This window comes from Amphiura filiformis, chromosome 2 (genome assembly GCF_039555335.1).
Source record: "Amphiura filiformis chromosome 2, Afil_fr2py, whole genome shotgun sequence".
Taxonomy (NCBI): domain Eukaryota; kingdom Metazoa; phylum Echinodermata; class Ophiuroidea; order Amphilepidida; family Amphiuridae; genus Amphiura; species Amphiura filiformis.
This window is the reverse complement of record NC_092629.1, coordinates 59,476,018-59,493,449: the sequence shown is the minus strand read 5'-3', so window position 1 is coordinate 59,493,449 and position 17,432 is coordinate 59,476,018. Positions and strand designations below refer to the sequence as shown.

The window sequence follows — 17,432 nt, the reverse complement described above, 5'->3', positions numbered from 1 at the left end:
TGGGAAGGTAAATTTATTTGTTGCAACAAACTTTTATTATCTCCAATAATCTGCAGTAATGTACTTTAAAAAAAAATAAAAGTGTATAAAAAGTATCATTAAACACGGAGTTATTTTTGAACAATTTAATTATTTTATTTTGCATAAAAATCATTCAGTAAGATTATTTTAAAATAGTATATAAAGAATTAAGGTCAAGGGTTGCTGGGAGAAACCCGTCCAACATCCGGTCTCTTTTTCCAACATGGGCCCCAAAGCCAGAGTAGAAGGTAACGAGCGTGGCGAAAAAAAAGTCGTTTTGTTGACCTTTCCTTTCTTTTTTTTCATCCCATAAAATAATTTGTATAAAATTACATATTTCAAAGTTTTTATTTGTTCCATTTTCTTATGATATTACTGAGAGATAAAAATGTACAAGTTTGTGTCACCGACGATTGGAATTGCATGATTGATTGGGTTGCAGAATTTTGCAGGGTTGCATTTATGCATTGCGGCCATTCGTGACACCTCGTCCTCGTGCACGTGATCCAGCTTCATATTATCACCCGGGAGTACTCGAATTACATTTTTAAGTAAATAATAATAACTTTATTTGTGGTCGCATGTGACATGTCCACAAGCAAACTTCTGTACAAATTCAACTTATCATGCAAATGAATCAAGACCAGGCACAGCTCATTAAACCCAATGCAAAATGACATCACCAGCTCAAATTACATCCCATTGAAACACATGTAACTGATGTAAGTGGAACCAACATTACTCAAATTTCAAGGCCTTTTTGTAAAAAATTACAAGTTTTTCGGAGACTGAGATTTTCAAAGTTTTTCTTAGGGGACTTAGGAAGTTTAAGGTTTATTCAAGCTACTTGTGTAGGAAGTACTACAAGTGGAGACAGTCAAATGTTGATGGACAAACGTAATATGCATGAGCATTTTTCATAGTCCAGAACAAATTTTCTTGAAAATCCATGCACCTGATTGGTCAGTTCAGTGCATGGGGTTGTAATGTGAGCAGCTCTGCCTCTGTGTGTACTGTTGGTTGGTGGTTTCCCAACTGCAATTGATCATCATGGTGGTGGTACCTGGTGTGTTCTCTTAATTATTTGTACAGTGCCAATGGTGCAATTGCAAGATTGATTGTGATGTCACAAGTTAAGTTCATTCATACGGTATATTTTACAACATTTTTAGGCCTAAACATCTAGAAATTGCATGCATGCATGGGCCATGGCTTTCCGTTAGTGATCGTACAATAAATTGACAGCTAGAATGAAGAAAACTGCATTTTTTCCCAACATTTCTGAATTATATTCTAATTGGATTAATGTGATAATTAAATCACATTTCCTTTGCAGTAAAGAAAGGTAAAATATAACACAACAAGTAATCTGAGACTTGGAAGCTTGCGCGATCCTAATGGTTCTCCTAGTCTTAATCCAGCCAAAACCTTTAAGCGAACCAGTTCGCGTCAGATTTTACTGAAAATGTATGTGTTAAGGGGGTACTACACCCCTGGCCAATTTTGTGCTTATTTTTGCATTTTCTCAAAAATTATAGCACATTGGTGACAAGTAAGATATGGTCACATGTCACAAAGCTTCACAAATAGGTCACCCAAAATGGAGCAGCTGTAACTTGAAAACGCTTTCTTCACACTTCAAGTTAGGTTTATTCTAAAAGTATAATACCTATTGTAGAAAGTTTGGTGTCATTTTGTAGATAATTATGTTCTTATTCAAATACAAAAAACCACAGGTCAATTGGACAAGTACTTTGAGATTTATACCTCAATATGTAAGATGTGTCAATGGAGCAGCCGGTTCGGGAGAGCCGGTTCGGGAGAGCCCCATAGGGTTATACACAAAATTGTGAAAATATGGCAAACTTCAAACCTTTGTATCTTGAAAAGTACAACTAGCATGGACCTCAAATTGCACATATATCACCCTGGATTGTAGATCTACCTCATAGTACATCAACTGTAACAAAAGATGTAACCAATTAATTGCCTAATTTTATGCTAATTAAGACAGTTTTCCCTATATGTTACTGTACAAAGTGTGCATACTATCTCTTGCCCGAGTCACCCTGCTTATTCAAAAGAACACATATTTTTAAGGAAATTTGATGAGGAATTCAATTATGCTATTAGTTTTAGTACCAGAAATGGAGGAAAAAAGTTTTGATTGAAAAATGTCATAAAAATTGTTAAATTATTTTACAATTTTTGACCACCCTGTATGTTTAACACAAGGGATACTAAACTCTTTCTTCCTAATTTATTTGAAGGACCCATGCAATGTCTTTCTGAATCCATATTTATTTTGAACTACATAGCTTTCAGAAAAGGAAAAATATGGGGTTCACCATGACAAGAAAGATGCTAATTTTGTTGTTGTTCCACCCTGTATATTTCTCACCCACCCTGTATTATGATGTTATGCTTTGTTGATTTGGCATCCTTGTAATATAAGCTTTCCAGAAATATATACTTATAATGGTCTAAAATGTATTCATTAAAAGTTGTGTTGATTTGAATCAAAATTGGTGATATTTTTCTCATTTTACATCATGTTACACAAAAGATGACCAATTCATGACATGCGACCATAGGCCTATGCAGGCTTCCCGTTAGTGTGCGTCATTGCGTCCAGACGCATATTTTACAAATTTGGACGCAAGTTCACATGGCTAATCAAGTATTTTGCGTCCATGTGGACGAGACAAAACTTCAAATTTAATCATTAATTGATGATAAAAATAAGAAATTGTTTTATTTTTACGATAATAAAAGCCCCAAAATTTTGACCAACCTGCTAAGAATTGAAGTAAATTCTGCAATATTTGTAAATGCAACGTCAGGAAATCGTGCACTTTTTGCATGCTTTCCGTCGCGATTGCTGTTTGATGGGGAAAGTCCCAATTGATGCAATTGTTTGTTTACAATGCATGCTGAACTGACGACGTGCAGTTAATGTTTATTTAGTTATTTATCACAACCTGACAATATTCAGTTTTTAATATTTTAAGTTTATTTTTTCATAAATAATCTACGTTTCCTTTATTAGTATTATTGTTACGATGAATAAAAGCAATTTTAAAGACAACATCCAAATGATAACCTTTTTTGTATTATTTGTGGCAGCGCGTGTTTTAGCTTTTATAGCATCATCAACAACACGTGGATCAAGTAAAAGTAAAACCCGGAAGTAAAAGTACGAAAATTTGCTAAAGATTGACAGACTTTATGCATGTTTTTGCAGCTGTTTCTGACCATGTTTCGGACAAAAACTGATGCAGAAATGAGAAAAATTATCATTGCGACTGGAGGTGGAATATCACGGCGAAAATTTTATTTTAACAATCAACATTTGATGAGGTAGACCCGGGGTACGTGTGTTAGCAACGAGGGGTTGCCGCTATGCTTTCCCGGTATGATTGATCGTGAATTTCAGATGGACGCACAAAAATCTGTCTGGACGCATGTTTTTTCAATCTTGTCAGCAAACTTGCGTCACACATGACGCACATTTTAAAACCCTTAACGGGAACCCTGGGCCTATGTATATTATAGGGGCAAGGACTACAACTACTGTACTGAAATTCAGCAACTCAAAGTAGGTACCGGTAGTTATTGATTTATTGATCAAATATTGGTTTTCCTCATTTTTAGTGTAACTCCATAACGGTTGTCTGTGCTGAAATAAAATTTCCAGTGCAGTAGTTGTAGTCCTTGCCCCTATAATATACATATCTTACTTGTCCCCAATGCACTATAATTTTTGAGAAAAATGCAAAATAGGCAAAAATTGGGCAGGGGTGTAGTACCCCTTAATGTCATTTATCAAAGAAAAATGTCAAATAAAAATCAATATACGGTAATTAAATATTTTGCCAAATGTTCTTAATTTTGGATGCGGGTGGGAAACGATAAACTCAAAATCAATTTGTGAAGGGCCTAAGAGGTCATACAAACTTACATGTAGATCTTTCTTGGCCCCTACTAGGAATATACGTACATTGCTTTGATTCTCTTTCATCGCCTCATACCATCGAAAGAATGGTAAAGTCATGTTTTCATACAAAAATAATGTAGGCCTACATATCAATACCAGGGGCAATATTACCGGTACCGCGACATGTTTCTTTTAAACGATAAAATTATATTGTTTCTTTTTAACGATAAAAATGTAAAGCAAAAAGTATTTTCCATCAAGTATTTATCTATTTAAATTCAACTTTATTTCTTAATGGCATAAAGTCCTGGAGAAAATAAAATTAATATGATTTCCAACAACTTCACAAATTTAAACATGGATGGCTATTGAAAAAAAATGGCATAAAATATTTTTTGCGGAACCAAAAAAACAGGGCCGGGCAGGTTTCCGGAAACATGAATTAATTTTATTTTGGCCTTGGTTGGATTTTCTAAATTTTCTGATTGAAGGGAAAAAGGTCTCAAATTATTTAGCTTCAACATAAGAATCTTGTGGGGGTGATTCTGATTCAAAAGATACCTTTGTAACTTTTGAGTTCAATCTCGCCTGTGAATCAATTATAGTTGGTTACAAGCATTTCCTATTATGTTCTTTTATTTCAGCTCAAAGAAAAGCGGGCAAGAAAGGCCCAGCTAAGCGTGAGTCCGCTGCCAAAGTAGAAGCCCGGGCAAAAGCCGAAGCCAAGAAGGATGCCCTGAAGGCCAAGAAGGCAGTGTCAAAGGGGCCTCGTGCCATACGCAAGCGTAAGATCCGAACCAAGGTCCAGTTCCGACGTCCCAAGACACTGAAATTGCCACGTATGCCAAGATACCCACGCAAGAGTGTACCAAGAACACCAAGGTAGGTTTTTAAGCTTAACTGTTTTGAAACCGTATTTCTGAACATTAGACATTCTACAATATCAGTATATAACTCTTTTTGGTGTGAAATCCGAGCCCGCTCCTTGAACTTTGAAGCAATTGAACTAGTATACTACAACACTCCTCCCCCAAATGAATGATGTTGCATGTCTCTAGGGGCATGTCCAAATCAACCGGTTGCAATATTGAACTGGGAGAATGGGGGAGTATGTAAGTAAGTCAAACGAGTTCCATCAATTTTGACAGCAATGTCGGAAATTCTTGATCATAATTTAAAAAAATCTTGTGATGCAAATATGTCTCAAAACTCTTTGATTTCAGACTTGACCAGTTTGCAATCATCAAATTCCCATTGACGACAGAAAGCGCCATGAAGAAGATCGAAGAGAACAACACCCTGGTTTTCATTGTCGCTCTCAAAGCCAACAAATTCCAGATCAAGACTGCTGTGAAGAAGCTGTACGACATTGATGTGTCAAAGGTCAACACACTCATCAGGTAATGGAAACTGCAGATTTTCAATAGACCACATGGTTTCAGAGTTTTGAGAGAAAGAAAAACGAGTCCCAAATTGTGGTCAAAGACCACAAACCTAGTTGGGGTGTGGGAAATTCGGGAATCTCCTTGCAGGGAAATTTCTGTCCATGAAATGATACATCACATCAAATGACATCAAAATCAATTTGACCCCAGGGTTCAAAATAAGGCCTTAAAAACCAGGGGAAACTTTACAAAACTTGACATGTGTGCCTTTCTGAAGGTCAAGTTTTGTAATGTAAGAACCATGTGCAGTTTTCAAAAGGAAGTTCATTTTAGTTGTCAACATAGTGAAGTTTGATTGAGAACCAGACGGGCATCAAAATTCACTCATTTTAGGCCATACCACTGTTAACCGTAGTAGACTTAGCAATGGTGCAGTTGTCGGTCCAATCATCCAATGTATCACTGTTAGTAGGCCTATAGCCAGCATCGACATGCTATACATAGTGCCCTTTGCTCGCTGGCTCTGAAAATGAGTGCCCTCGAAAAAGGCTGAGCAGCGACTAAATTACCCCCTTGTTCCTGCTTATTATTAGGGGTTGGTTATAGAGGGGTAAAAAAAGGGTGATGTGTCAGATTCCTTAGGGCTCAAGCTTATTTGATGCTGGATGATCTCCTGACACCCTTTTTACTGAAATCGGCCAAAAAATGAGAAGGTGCCGGCCAAAAAACTTATTCGGACAGGGGAGTCTGAAAATTGTAATTTTTCATCAAAAATATTATTTTATGCCTTATTCTATTGATATAGGTGTTGTTTTATATGTTATTGGTGCCAACGGATCCATTTTTTAAAGTTGTATAAGATTTGGAGCATCCATGTTCTTAGAAAATTTTGTTGACATAACTATTAAGCCACTTGCGGTTCATACATTATGCACTATATGCGGGAGAGCCTCGAACTGGCAGCATACATGAAAGGAAGAATTACGTAACCTTACACAGAATGTTATATGACTGGTTCAATTCCCATTCATGTATGCTGCCAGTTCGAGGCTCTCCCGCACATAGTGCATAATGGCGGAACCGTGCAAGTGGCTAATTAAGATCATCATAGGTGGAACCTCCACAAGAAATTTGGCGCTCAGCTTTTTTTCGCTGACCGTGGCACCGCTTTTTTTTTGTTTTTTTGTTTTTTTCAAATTTCTTGATCAGGTGCCACTTATGATTATCTTCATAGTTACGACACTAAAATTTACAGTGGAAAGAGTGTGCTAAGAGCAAAGCGCCCTCATACCTTAATTTTGACATAAAACGGTAGTTTCCAAGGATACGGATGCTCGGAATTTTATGCAACTTTCAAAAATGGATTCTTTGGCACCAATAACATATGAAACAACACCAATGTCAATAGAATAAGGCATTAGAATAACATTTTTTGATGCAAAATGACAATTTTCAGACCTCTCCCCATTCCAAATAAGTTTTTCGCTGGTTTCAGTAAAAAAAAGGTGTCAAAATGCTCAGGAGATCATCCTGCATCAAATAAGCTTGGGCCCTAAGGAATCTGACACATCATGGTTGGTTGTATAAGTGTATAACCCAGTACTACTTATATTGACACACACTCTTCTATATTACCTCTCTTCTTACAGGCCTGATGGACAGAAGAAAGCCTACGTCAGGCTGGCAGCAGACTATGATGCGCTAGATGTAGCAAACAAGGTGAGTTACAGTATGCTGCAGTGTAATACTTATTGCTAGCAGACAGGGTCTTAGCTAGCCACCCGTCTGGCCGTCATTTTAGACGGCCAGTTTGCTCCTGGGACGGGGAAAATTAATGCCTTTGACAGATGCTATATTATAAATTTTATGTGTTGAGAAGCTAATTGACATTTTTAGTAGACCCAATTTGTAGAACAAGGCCATATCAGCACATATTTGAACTCTGATCCCCCAATGGGCTATAGATGTCTGGTAAATGTTTTAAAGGTCAAATTAGGACAGGCAATTTTATTCAAATGACGGGCAACCCTCAATTTCTAGCTAAAACCCTGCTAGCAGATACTGCCTTTTACTTGGGGGTCAGACTGATTCTAAATATTTGCCTCCCCAATTCAAAGTACAGTATCTCTGTGGATCCTGGGTTTGTCCTGCAGAAGTCAATTACATGGGAAGCTTGTACCAAGTTGGTCGTTAATCAATTCCAAGTCATCCTGACTGGCAAGTAACAATTCCCAAGTTCACAGTATGTCGGTTTATCTTACGATCTGTACAAGATGAGAATAGCAGTGGTGTGCCTTGGGGATTACGCACACATTTCGTAAACGCCTTCATTTCGGTATAAATTTCCAAAAATGACCCCAACGTGTGTTATGTGTATCAAAAGGAGTTTGGCCTCTTAGGAAAAGGAAAACTTGCCACTCCAGACCAGGGTTCCCGCTACACCAAGTTTTGGGGTGTTTTATCACAGGAAAATCATTATGATGGACTCCATATTTTTCAAATTTTGAAAATTGGGGTCCACCTGGACCCCATTATTTGAGACTAACATACGTAAGAATATGTGTCTTAAAAACCCAAAAAATTTTGTTTGGGACCCCATACAAGTAGTTATAAAATTTTGCAGATTATGGGGTCCAACACAATATTTGGACCTAGTGGGAACCCTGCTCCAGACCAGCGTTCGAAATAGGGCCGGTCAGCCGGCCATTGGCCTGTAACTTTTTGGCCTGGCCGGTAACTTTTCTGACTGGCATCTAGTTGCCGGCCCGGCTGGCCGGTAACTTTTTAAGGTCAAGCCTGGCTGGCCTGTAACTTTTTGAGGCATATTTCGAACACTGCTCCAGACTAAAGAGATGAGACTTAAAGAAAACAGCCAATGGCCAAATCTTCAGTTATTAAGTTTGTGTTTTCTGTTTCTTTTCATACATTTCAGATTGGAATCATATAAATGGAGTCAGACGGATGAACAGGATACTACTCATTGCTAACATTGTTGTCATCATGTATTTATTTGGTTAATCTCAGTATGTACAAATAAATAAAACATTTGCCACAAGAGCACGACCAAAACACAATGTGTCCAGAGTATTTCTTCAGCGTAATTACACTCCAACCTCTCTTATCCGACCATGATGGGACCAAGCATTGGCCGGATAAAAAAATCTGGATCTATAAGCGAATTATATGTAGTTTTGCATTCAATGCTTAAAGCCATGTGTGATTTGCTTCACAGCAACGCCCTCAATTTGACTCGGATTTCTACTTTTCGCATACCGTAATTATAAATGCCCAGTGGTGTACTAAAATACCACGTAAAAGACTAAGGGCGTGTTCACATTACACAATGTGGGTTCGTACCTAGGTAGTGAAGTGGTGTCGATCCACATCGAATCCACATTGAGTTCGCGTTCACACTAGCAAGCTAATCTACATCGAAAGTGGGTTATGACGTAAGTGGAGCGAATCCACATACCCGGATGTTACATGTAGAACGACTCACATGTAGTACCACGCAGCATAGATACCAAATTTCGTAAAGCCATCACCTCAGAAGCGATTTATTATAGACCTTTTTCTGATGATGTCACCTATCGATATTGGGGTCTGAGATGTAAACAAACAACATGTGCGCTTCTCACGTGTCCACGGTGTAAAAATACCAAATACAGCGTATTTTCTCCTCTGTTTTGTCATATTTCACTTTAGCTTCCATAAAATAATTGTTTAAACGGGAACTGTATACTAGTTACCTTTGTTCCAGTTTGTTTTGATGCCATAAAATACAAAAAGATAGGCCTATATACGGAAAAACAGCGATGCTATTTAAAATTCAATCTTTATTTTGTTTCACAATTTTGTTTACTTTTTACACCGTGAAGAACTACCCAGCAGTACTGCGAGCTGGCAATTCCGCTGCAGGACGCCCAGCGTGGCGCAAAGTTGATCGCGCGCTTGCAAAGGTAATTGCGTTTGGGTGCGGATGACTCGAATGCTGGACCCCAATATCGATTGATTGGTGACGTCTTCAGTTCGCTTTTGTTCCATTGACGCTTCACCATTTCGCCCGCATCGACCACAGCCACTTCCGGTATATGTGGATCGACTCCACATTATCGTGTTCACATTACTTAAATTTAACCCACCTCCTAGGGTCGAAACTACCTCAACCAGGTAGTTTCGATCCACATTGTTGATGTAGGGTCGAATCCACTTACTTTGTGTTCACACTACACTGGGAAGTGGTTTCGATGTAGGGTCGACTCCACGTCCCTACGTCAAAAGTGCCTGATGTGATCACGCCCTAAGCCAGAAGTGCTTTTATAGTAAAATTTAACTTTTTATATTAAAACCAGGGATACCCGGTTTTTATTCAGAGTTCATCGATCGAGTGCTTGCTAACATGTCCCATGGATGTCAGCTTATGTGTACACACGTCGAGCGCACATGTCGAGCGCGATGTTTTGTGCAGTATTACATGTAATACGATCGGTGAGCATAATACATGCATTGTAGACGCTGGAATGAAATTGCAATTTTCTTCGTTATACCTCATTTGTTGGCTCAAAATTAAAAGGGGACAATGCGATCAGTGAAAACAAAGATTTAAATAGGAATCTATTCTTTATGCAAATCACACAGGGTCAGAAATTCGCAACCAAGTGCGAGAAAGGATTCTCCCAGTGGAATTTTGCAAGAATCCATGGATTCTCGCCATATAACTTTGTATGATAAATTGAAATATTACGAGAATCCATTTAGATTCTTGCATTTTTGTTGACGAGAATCTTTGCGAGAATGGATTCTCGCCGAATTTCTGACCCTGTCACACATTATTGCTTTAACATTGAGAGTCTTTGAGACGAAATAAAATGGGGTAATAACACCGAAAGATGGTATTTGAGTGCTGTTTGCCCAAGTTAATCCTTCTAAATGCTTCAGTACATAAATGAAGCTCTCTATGAAGATCACATGTCCGGATAATAGAGATGCATATAAAATATTTCAGAAAAGGGAGGTTGGACTTCTATCATTCAGTAGACATGAATAATGACATTTCATTGAAGAGTGTGGAGTATAACTTGATTTACATGTATTTTAGAATTGAGGTGTGCATGTGTTATTTATTTATTAAATTCATGTATACTGAATATGTGATACGACCTCAAACCAGTGATATTTTTCGTATTGCATGAAATATCCCGTTTGTTCATGTGATATGAAAAATATCACTGGTTTGAGGTCATATCACATATTCAGTACATCTCAATTCTAAAATACATGTAATCAAGTTATATTCGCTGTCGTAGTGCACGTTAGAATATGACCGTTGCTAGGTCAACTGGATCACGCTTTCTTTGTTACGAACCACTGATCGAAATGATCACAACACAAAGTCTATGGTATATCAAAGTTCGGAAAAGGTGTATGAGCCCAGGCTTGGAGCAGTAACCGATGGTTACTAACGTGCACTACGACAGCGAATAGTCCAAACTCTTCCATGCATGCTTTTACAGTTACTATGTACAGAGTTATTTCACTAAAACCTTTTTGGTTCAAAACAGCAGCCATAGCCATCTGCTATTATGGGTCGTTGGCGAGCTAGTGCATGAAGATCATTTAAAACAACACATTTTTCAGTAAATTTAAACTTCGAATTCGGCGTAAATGGTGGCAAATTGTTCATCTTGACATGCGAATCTACTACTATTTATTTTTTATATGGTTTACCTAATTTTTCCTAACAAGCGTTTATTAGAGATGAATTTACGTACCCGTAAGCTAATTGAAAATACCCTTATAAGCTTATTGGGGCATGGGCGCTTATTGGAACAAATGCGGTACCCATATTCCCCCAATTTTGAAATTTGAGGCCTGCATTAGCGGCCATTTTTGGAAATACGCAAATTAACATTTTTTCCACTGTGCCCTTTTTTGCCCTTTTTGGATATGTTGTTCAGGAGGGTGTTTAGACTTTAGAGTCACTAGCAAACAAAAACATTGGTGTTCCATTTTTTTTCTCACCTGATAAGGCAGGAGACTATATAATCACTTTTCCGTATGTATGTGACAATTGGGTTAAAGCTTTGATTAAAAGCTCTCAGATAAACAGTTCAGATCCTGTTGCAAAGAAACTTGGGCCATAGGTGAAGTATGAAGGTCTTTACATTATGAAGTTGTGTCACATAATTTCAAGGTCACCATGTTTTCTTGAAATTTGGATTAAGTTGCTCTCAGGCTATGTATTTCGCCATGCTTTGACGTATCGAGCTGCAATTTTGAACAGTGATAGGGGCAAGTGTGTCGAGCTGCTCCGTGATGGGGGGAAAGTGCAGTATGGGGGCCAGAGACCCGGGGGAGGAAGTGGGTAAGGCAGAAGAAAAACGAGCAAAATACCCTGTGAACAAATTATCTGGAGATCCTTATGGGGTACAGAGGTTCTTGACCTGATTAGATTTTCAGGTTATCCGGGGTTACCCAGGGGTCATCTGAGGTCAAATTACTGAAAACTGTCGTATGGGCATGAAACTTGGTGGGTACAGTCAACATTTAGAACCAAATTTTTGGAAGGTCATTTCAGGTCAACCAGGGTCATCTGAGGTCAAATTACTAAAACTGTCGTATGGGCACGAAACTTGGTGGGTACAGTCAACATTTTAGAGTCAAATTTTTGGAAGGCTATTTCGGGGTCAACTGAGGTCAAATTACTAAAAACCTGTATGGGCATGAAACTTAGTGGGGACAGTCAACATTAGAGTCAAATTTTGGAAGTTCATTTCAGGGTCATCCAAGGTCACCCAGGGGTCATCTGAGGTCAAATTACTAAAACTGCCATATGGGCATGAAACTTGGTGGGTACAGTCAACATTTAGAGCCAAATTTGTGGAAGGTCATTTTGGGGTCACCCAGGGGTCTCTCTCTTTGGGTCAGATGGCGCAGGATTGCGCTGCTGTGGTCTTCACAAGAGTACGCCATCTACTTCTATCAAAAGCCAAATTCTGTGTGATGAAACGTTCTTCACATCATTTGTCCAAGATGTTGATGGACGTCCCCATCCACGATGGCCTTCCACAGCTCCCTGAAGAATCTGCTTCTCAACTCCACCATCCTTTCTTACAATGTGGCCAAAGTAGCGCAATTTCCTCTCAATGATGGACTTTCTGATGTTTAAGTCTGTGCCAATCTTATTCAGGACCCAGATATTTGTCTTCTTGTCTTTCCAAGATACTCCCAACAGCCTCCTATAGCACCACATCTCAAATGCATCTATCTTCTTCCTGTCATTCTTTGTCATTGCCCAGGATTCGCACCCGTATGTAGCAATTGAGAAGACTAGACTTGCACGGAGTAACCGTACCTTGAGGTTGATTGATAAACCACGACTCTTCCAGATCTTTGACATACTCTGAGTTGTTGTCATTGCCATAGCTAATCTTCTTTTGATCTCGGATGTGCTATCACCTTTGTTGTCTATCTTTGAACCCAGGTATTCAGATTGTTTAACCTCCTCGATATTTTGACCATCTATCACAAAGCCCTCTCCAGTTCCATTTCTATCAATAACCATTACTTTGATTACTTTAGTCTTCTTGGCATTTAGCAGAAGGCCTTTCTCCTCACTGGCTTCCTTGATGCATTTCAAAAGGGCCAACAGTTCCTCTCTACTGCTGCATATTAGGGTGGTATCATCAGCATAGCTTAGAGTTGTGATACTGCTACCGCCAAATTTGACTCCACCTGTAAACCCGTCCAAAGCTTCTCTCATGATGTCCTCTGAATAAATGTTAAACAGGTTTGGTGACAATATGCAGCCATGTCTCGGCCTTCTTCCAATCTTGAACCATTCAGTATCTCCATTACTTGTCCTGACTGCAGATTCCTGGTCCTCATATAGTTGACTAAATAAGATCAATAATGTGACCAGGGAATCCCATCCTTCTCATTGTTTTCCACAATTGGGGATGGCTGACACAGTCAAAGGCCTTGCTGTAGTCAATGAAGCACATATAAAGTGGTAGTCTGTGATCTTTATACTTCTCAATAATATTCCTGATGTTTACGATCTGGTCTCTAGTCCCTCTTCCTTCTCGAAAGCTAGCCTGCTCCTCAGAAATCTCCTGGTCTAGTTTTAGCTTCAGCCTTCTGATGATGATCTTTAGCAGAACCTTACTTGCATGACATATCAAGCTGATGGTGCGATGGTTGGAACACTCTTTTAAGGGAGTGTTCAGAAATACTTTGGTGGGGGGCTGGTAAAAAGGGAGGGGGGGCCAAAAAAGTTTTGGACCTTAAAAGAGGGGGGGACCAAAAAGTTTTATGTGGTAGGAAAGGGGGGGGGGCAAAAAAAGTTTTCCTGTTCAAAACCCAAAATTTTCGCGCGCGAATACATTGGATATCTTTGCACATAAATTGCACTCTTCAGTTTACTATTTCTCATTGCAAAATTATTTTGTACATAGATTTACCATAGGACAGAGACAGGCCAAGGTACCACGGTCTTTGGGGGCCAAAACTGATATCTGTGTACATTAGCGTGACCAAATTAATCTCATATCTGACCATTTTAGCTTTTTGCATAAATTAGTTCCAATTTTACCCGCAATTTTAACAATATATGACCATTCAAACTTCAACATGGCCAAATTTTTTGCGCCGTTGCGCGATTCGCGTGTATTTGTACTATCATAATAGTCACGGATCCAAATCATGCTGATGTGCCTATGAACCTCCAAATAAATCCTCGATTTCATTTATCCCTGTAAAATCAGATAAACACCCTGATTTGGGACAAATCTAAATTAAGTATAAAATGAAAATTCCCTTGTGTTTGTATTTCATGCACAATTGTCGGTGTCCCAGATACCACACCACTGGAAACAACACTATTAAGTATGTTTGTTATACAATAATGGGGGGGGGGGGGTTGTCTGTCAAAAGCGGGGGTCAAAAAGTTTAGCGGTCCGTCGAGGGGGGGGTCAAAAAGTTTTCGAGCGAAAATTTTGAGGAAGACCAGCCCAAACCCCCCCCCCCCTACCACAGTATTAATGAACACTCCCTAAGTTACCCTTTTGGGGAGTGGAACAAATACAGCTCTGCACCAGTCTTTGGGCCATTCCTGCTCCTTCCATATATGAGACAGCATAAACGCCACATTATGTCAACACCTTCCTTGCCCGTCGCTTTCAATAGCTCTGCTGGTATTTCATCAATGCCAGGTGACTTTGCATTCTTCATTTGATCCATTGCCTGTTCTACTTCTGAAGTGGTGGCGGCTCCGCTTCCATAATTTCATCGCGAGTATACACTTGTTGGTCTTGTGCCTCAAACAGTTTGGTGCTATATTCCACCCACCTTTTCTTGATATCGTCACTTTCAGTTAGTGTAATGCCATTTGCATCATTTATTACATCCATTCTTGGAACCCTGTCGTATGGGCACGAAATTTGGTGGGTACAGTCAACATTTAGAGTCAAATTTTTGGAAGGCTATTTTGGGGTCATCCGAGGTCAAACTACTAAAAACCCGTATGGGTATGAAACTTGGTGGATACAGTCAACATTTAGAGCTAAAGTTTTGGAATGTCATTTTGGTTTGGGGTCATCCGGGGTCATCTGAGGTCAAATTACTAAAAACTCGTATGGGAACGAAACTTGGTGGGTACAGTCAACATTTAGGGTCAAATTTTTGGAAGTTCATTTCAGGGGTCATCTGAGGTCAAATTACTAAAAATTATCGTATGGGCATGAAACTTGGTGGGTAGGCAACATTTAGAGTCAAAATTTGGAAGGTCTTTTCGGGGTCATCTGAGGTCAAATTACTAAAAACTCATATGGGCATGAAACTTGGTGGGTACAGTCAACAGTTAGAGTAAGATTTTTGGGAGGTCATTTCGGGGTCATCTGAGGTCAAATTACTGAAAACTGTTGTATGGGCATGAAACTTGGTAGGTACAGTCAACATTTAGAGCCATATTTTTGAAAGGTCATCCGTGGTCACCCAGGGGTCATATGAGTTCAAATTACTAAAAACTGTCGTATGGGCATGACATTTTTTTAAAGGTATCCAAGTGCCAAGTTTTTATCGGACATTACTGAAAAAAAAATACAATTACTTAAATAATATTTTGTTAGAATATTGGCATTAGGTTATCAACAAATGTTTTTGAACATGTTGAATGTTATAAAAAAACCTTTTATACCCTTTACATGTCCTTTTATATAACCCGACATAAACTGGCAATCTTTTCTAACCTTTTGCCAGTGATGTCGAAAACGTTGTGATTGTTGAGTCAGCAGTAGGTAGATACCGACGTCAAAACCAATAGGTCCTGTCAGCAGTAGATAGCTATTTCGTCAACTAATCAGCAGTTGAGATACTTCAAAAGCACAAATATCAGCAGTAGATATTATAAACACTAGTAATATCAACAGTGTACAGTAGAAGATACCCGGGAGAAGATAGCTACTTCATCAATACAGATGTCAGCAGTATATATAGATAGGCTACTTCAACATGTTCAATACCATTATTATCAGTAGTACTATAGCTATAGGCCTACTAAACATTTATCATCAGCCAACAGAGCTACACCATCAACACCATTTCAGCAGTAGATAGCTCCTACAGTATAAAAGGCCCCGTCAGCAGTAGATAGCTATTTCATCAACACTAATATAAGCAGCAGAGAGTCTTCATCAACACCAATATCAGCAGTAGAAGATAGCTACTTCAATACAGATGTCAGCAGTATATAGATACGGTAGGCTACTACTTCATCAATCACATAGGCACCAGTAGATAGCTATTTCATCAACACTTATCAGCAGCCAGCAGAGGTATTTCATCAACACCAATATCAGCAATGGGTAGCTCACAGTAAAAGATAGCTATCCGGTACTTTATCAATACTATCAATATAGATATCAGATGTAGATCGACATAATTAATCAAAACCGATATCACCAGTAAACATAGATAGATATTTCATCAACATTATTCAGCAGTAGAGTTACTTCATCAACGCCAATATCAGCAGTATAGATAGCTATTTTATAAACACTAATATCAGCAGTAGATAGCTATTTTATAAACACTAATATCAGCAGTAACTAGCTACCCAGCAAACATGCAACGTTTTACAGAAAATGTTTGATATGTCAGATTATAGGTAATAAAAACGATTTTAAGGTTAACAACTAACTGTTGCGATTTGGTAATTCACAGCATCTTGCGAATGGTAGTGTGCTTTGGCAAAAATTGCATTGATCATTTCATAGCGAGTGAGTGTGAAGAAGTATTCAAGTATCACAGATATACTTTTGTAGGTCTTGTGGTTCTTGAGTTTTTTAAAGGGGACTGAAACAACAACACTTTTGTAAAACGTACATAACTCATTCACAACAATAAACAGTAAAGTATGATTTGTAGATTGAACTTTTGCAAAACATCAAAGTGTTGTTTTTCAATAATAGGCCCTATATTAGTTCAGATACCGGGATTACCGGGTAATGAAAATCGATTTTATTTTTTCATTTTTGTTTTTGTTTTTTTTGCTTCGACCAACAATACCTAGTCGACCTTAATAACATTCATAAAACATTTTTGAAAAGATGATGCAAAACATTCTTACAGAATGCATGTTATAACAGTTGACAAAATATTTTGCAAAAATATTTGCCCAAAATATTTTACAATAGAGAGCTTGCGAGAGGTATCAAACGCCCGAGCATCTATGCACGGGCGTATGATATGTACGTTCGGAAATCGCAAGCTCTCTATTGTAACGTTTTAATAACGTAGGCCTATTCATGATCTTCATATAACCCGACATTTAAATATTACGGTATAAAAACGTTTTGAGAAAACGTAAGAACATTTTTGTGTTTGGGTTAATCAGCAGCCAGTAGCGCAGCCATATGATTTTAGTGTGATGGGGCATGGAAATAGCTATTTCCATGGATGGGGTAAAGTCAAATTTTCGTCCCCATTTGTCCAATCTTTAGTCATTTTAAAGACACTGTAGGCCTACTCTTTGCCATCCCATTTTATCCCTGAAAATTTTCTGTGGGGGAGGGTAAAATAAGAGGGGTATT

At 38.5% G+C, this 17,432-nt stretch overlaps 1 protein-coding gene across 1 annotated transcript; it reads left to right on the top strand.

Annotated features, from left to right (window-relative positions):
• Positions 1 to 166: 166 nt before the first annotated feature.
• LOC140146478 (large ribosomal subunit protein uL23-like) lies at positions 167 to 8,417 on the top strand. Its single transcript, XM_072168340.1, has 5 exons — positions 167 to 269; positions 4,603 to 4,840; positions 5,182 to 5,358; positions 6,993 to 7,062; positions 8,276 to 8,417. The coding sequence occupies exons 1-5, from the start codon at positions 245 to 247 to the stop codon at positions 8,288 to 8,290; spliced, it is 525 nt and encodes a 174-aa protein (XP_072024441.1). The 5' UTR covers positions 167 to 244; the 3' UTR covers positions 8,291 to 8,417.
• The last annotated feature ends 9,015 nt before the right edge of the window (positions 8,418 to 17,432 follow it).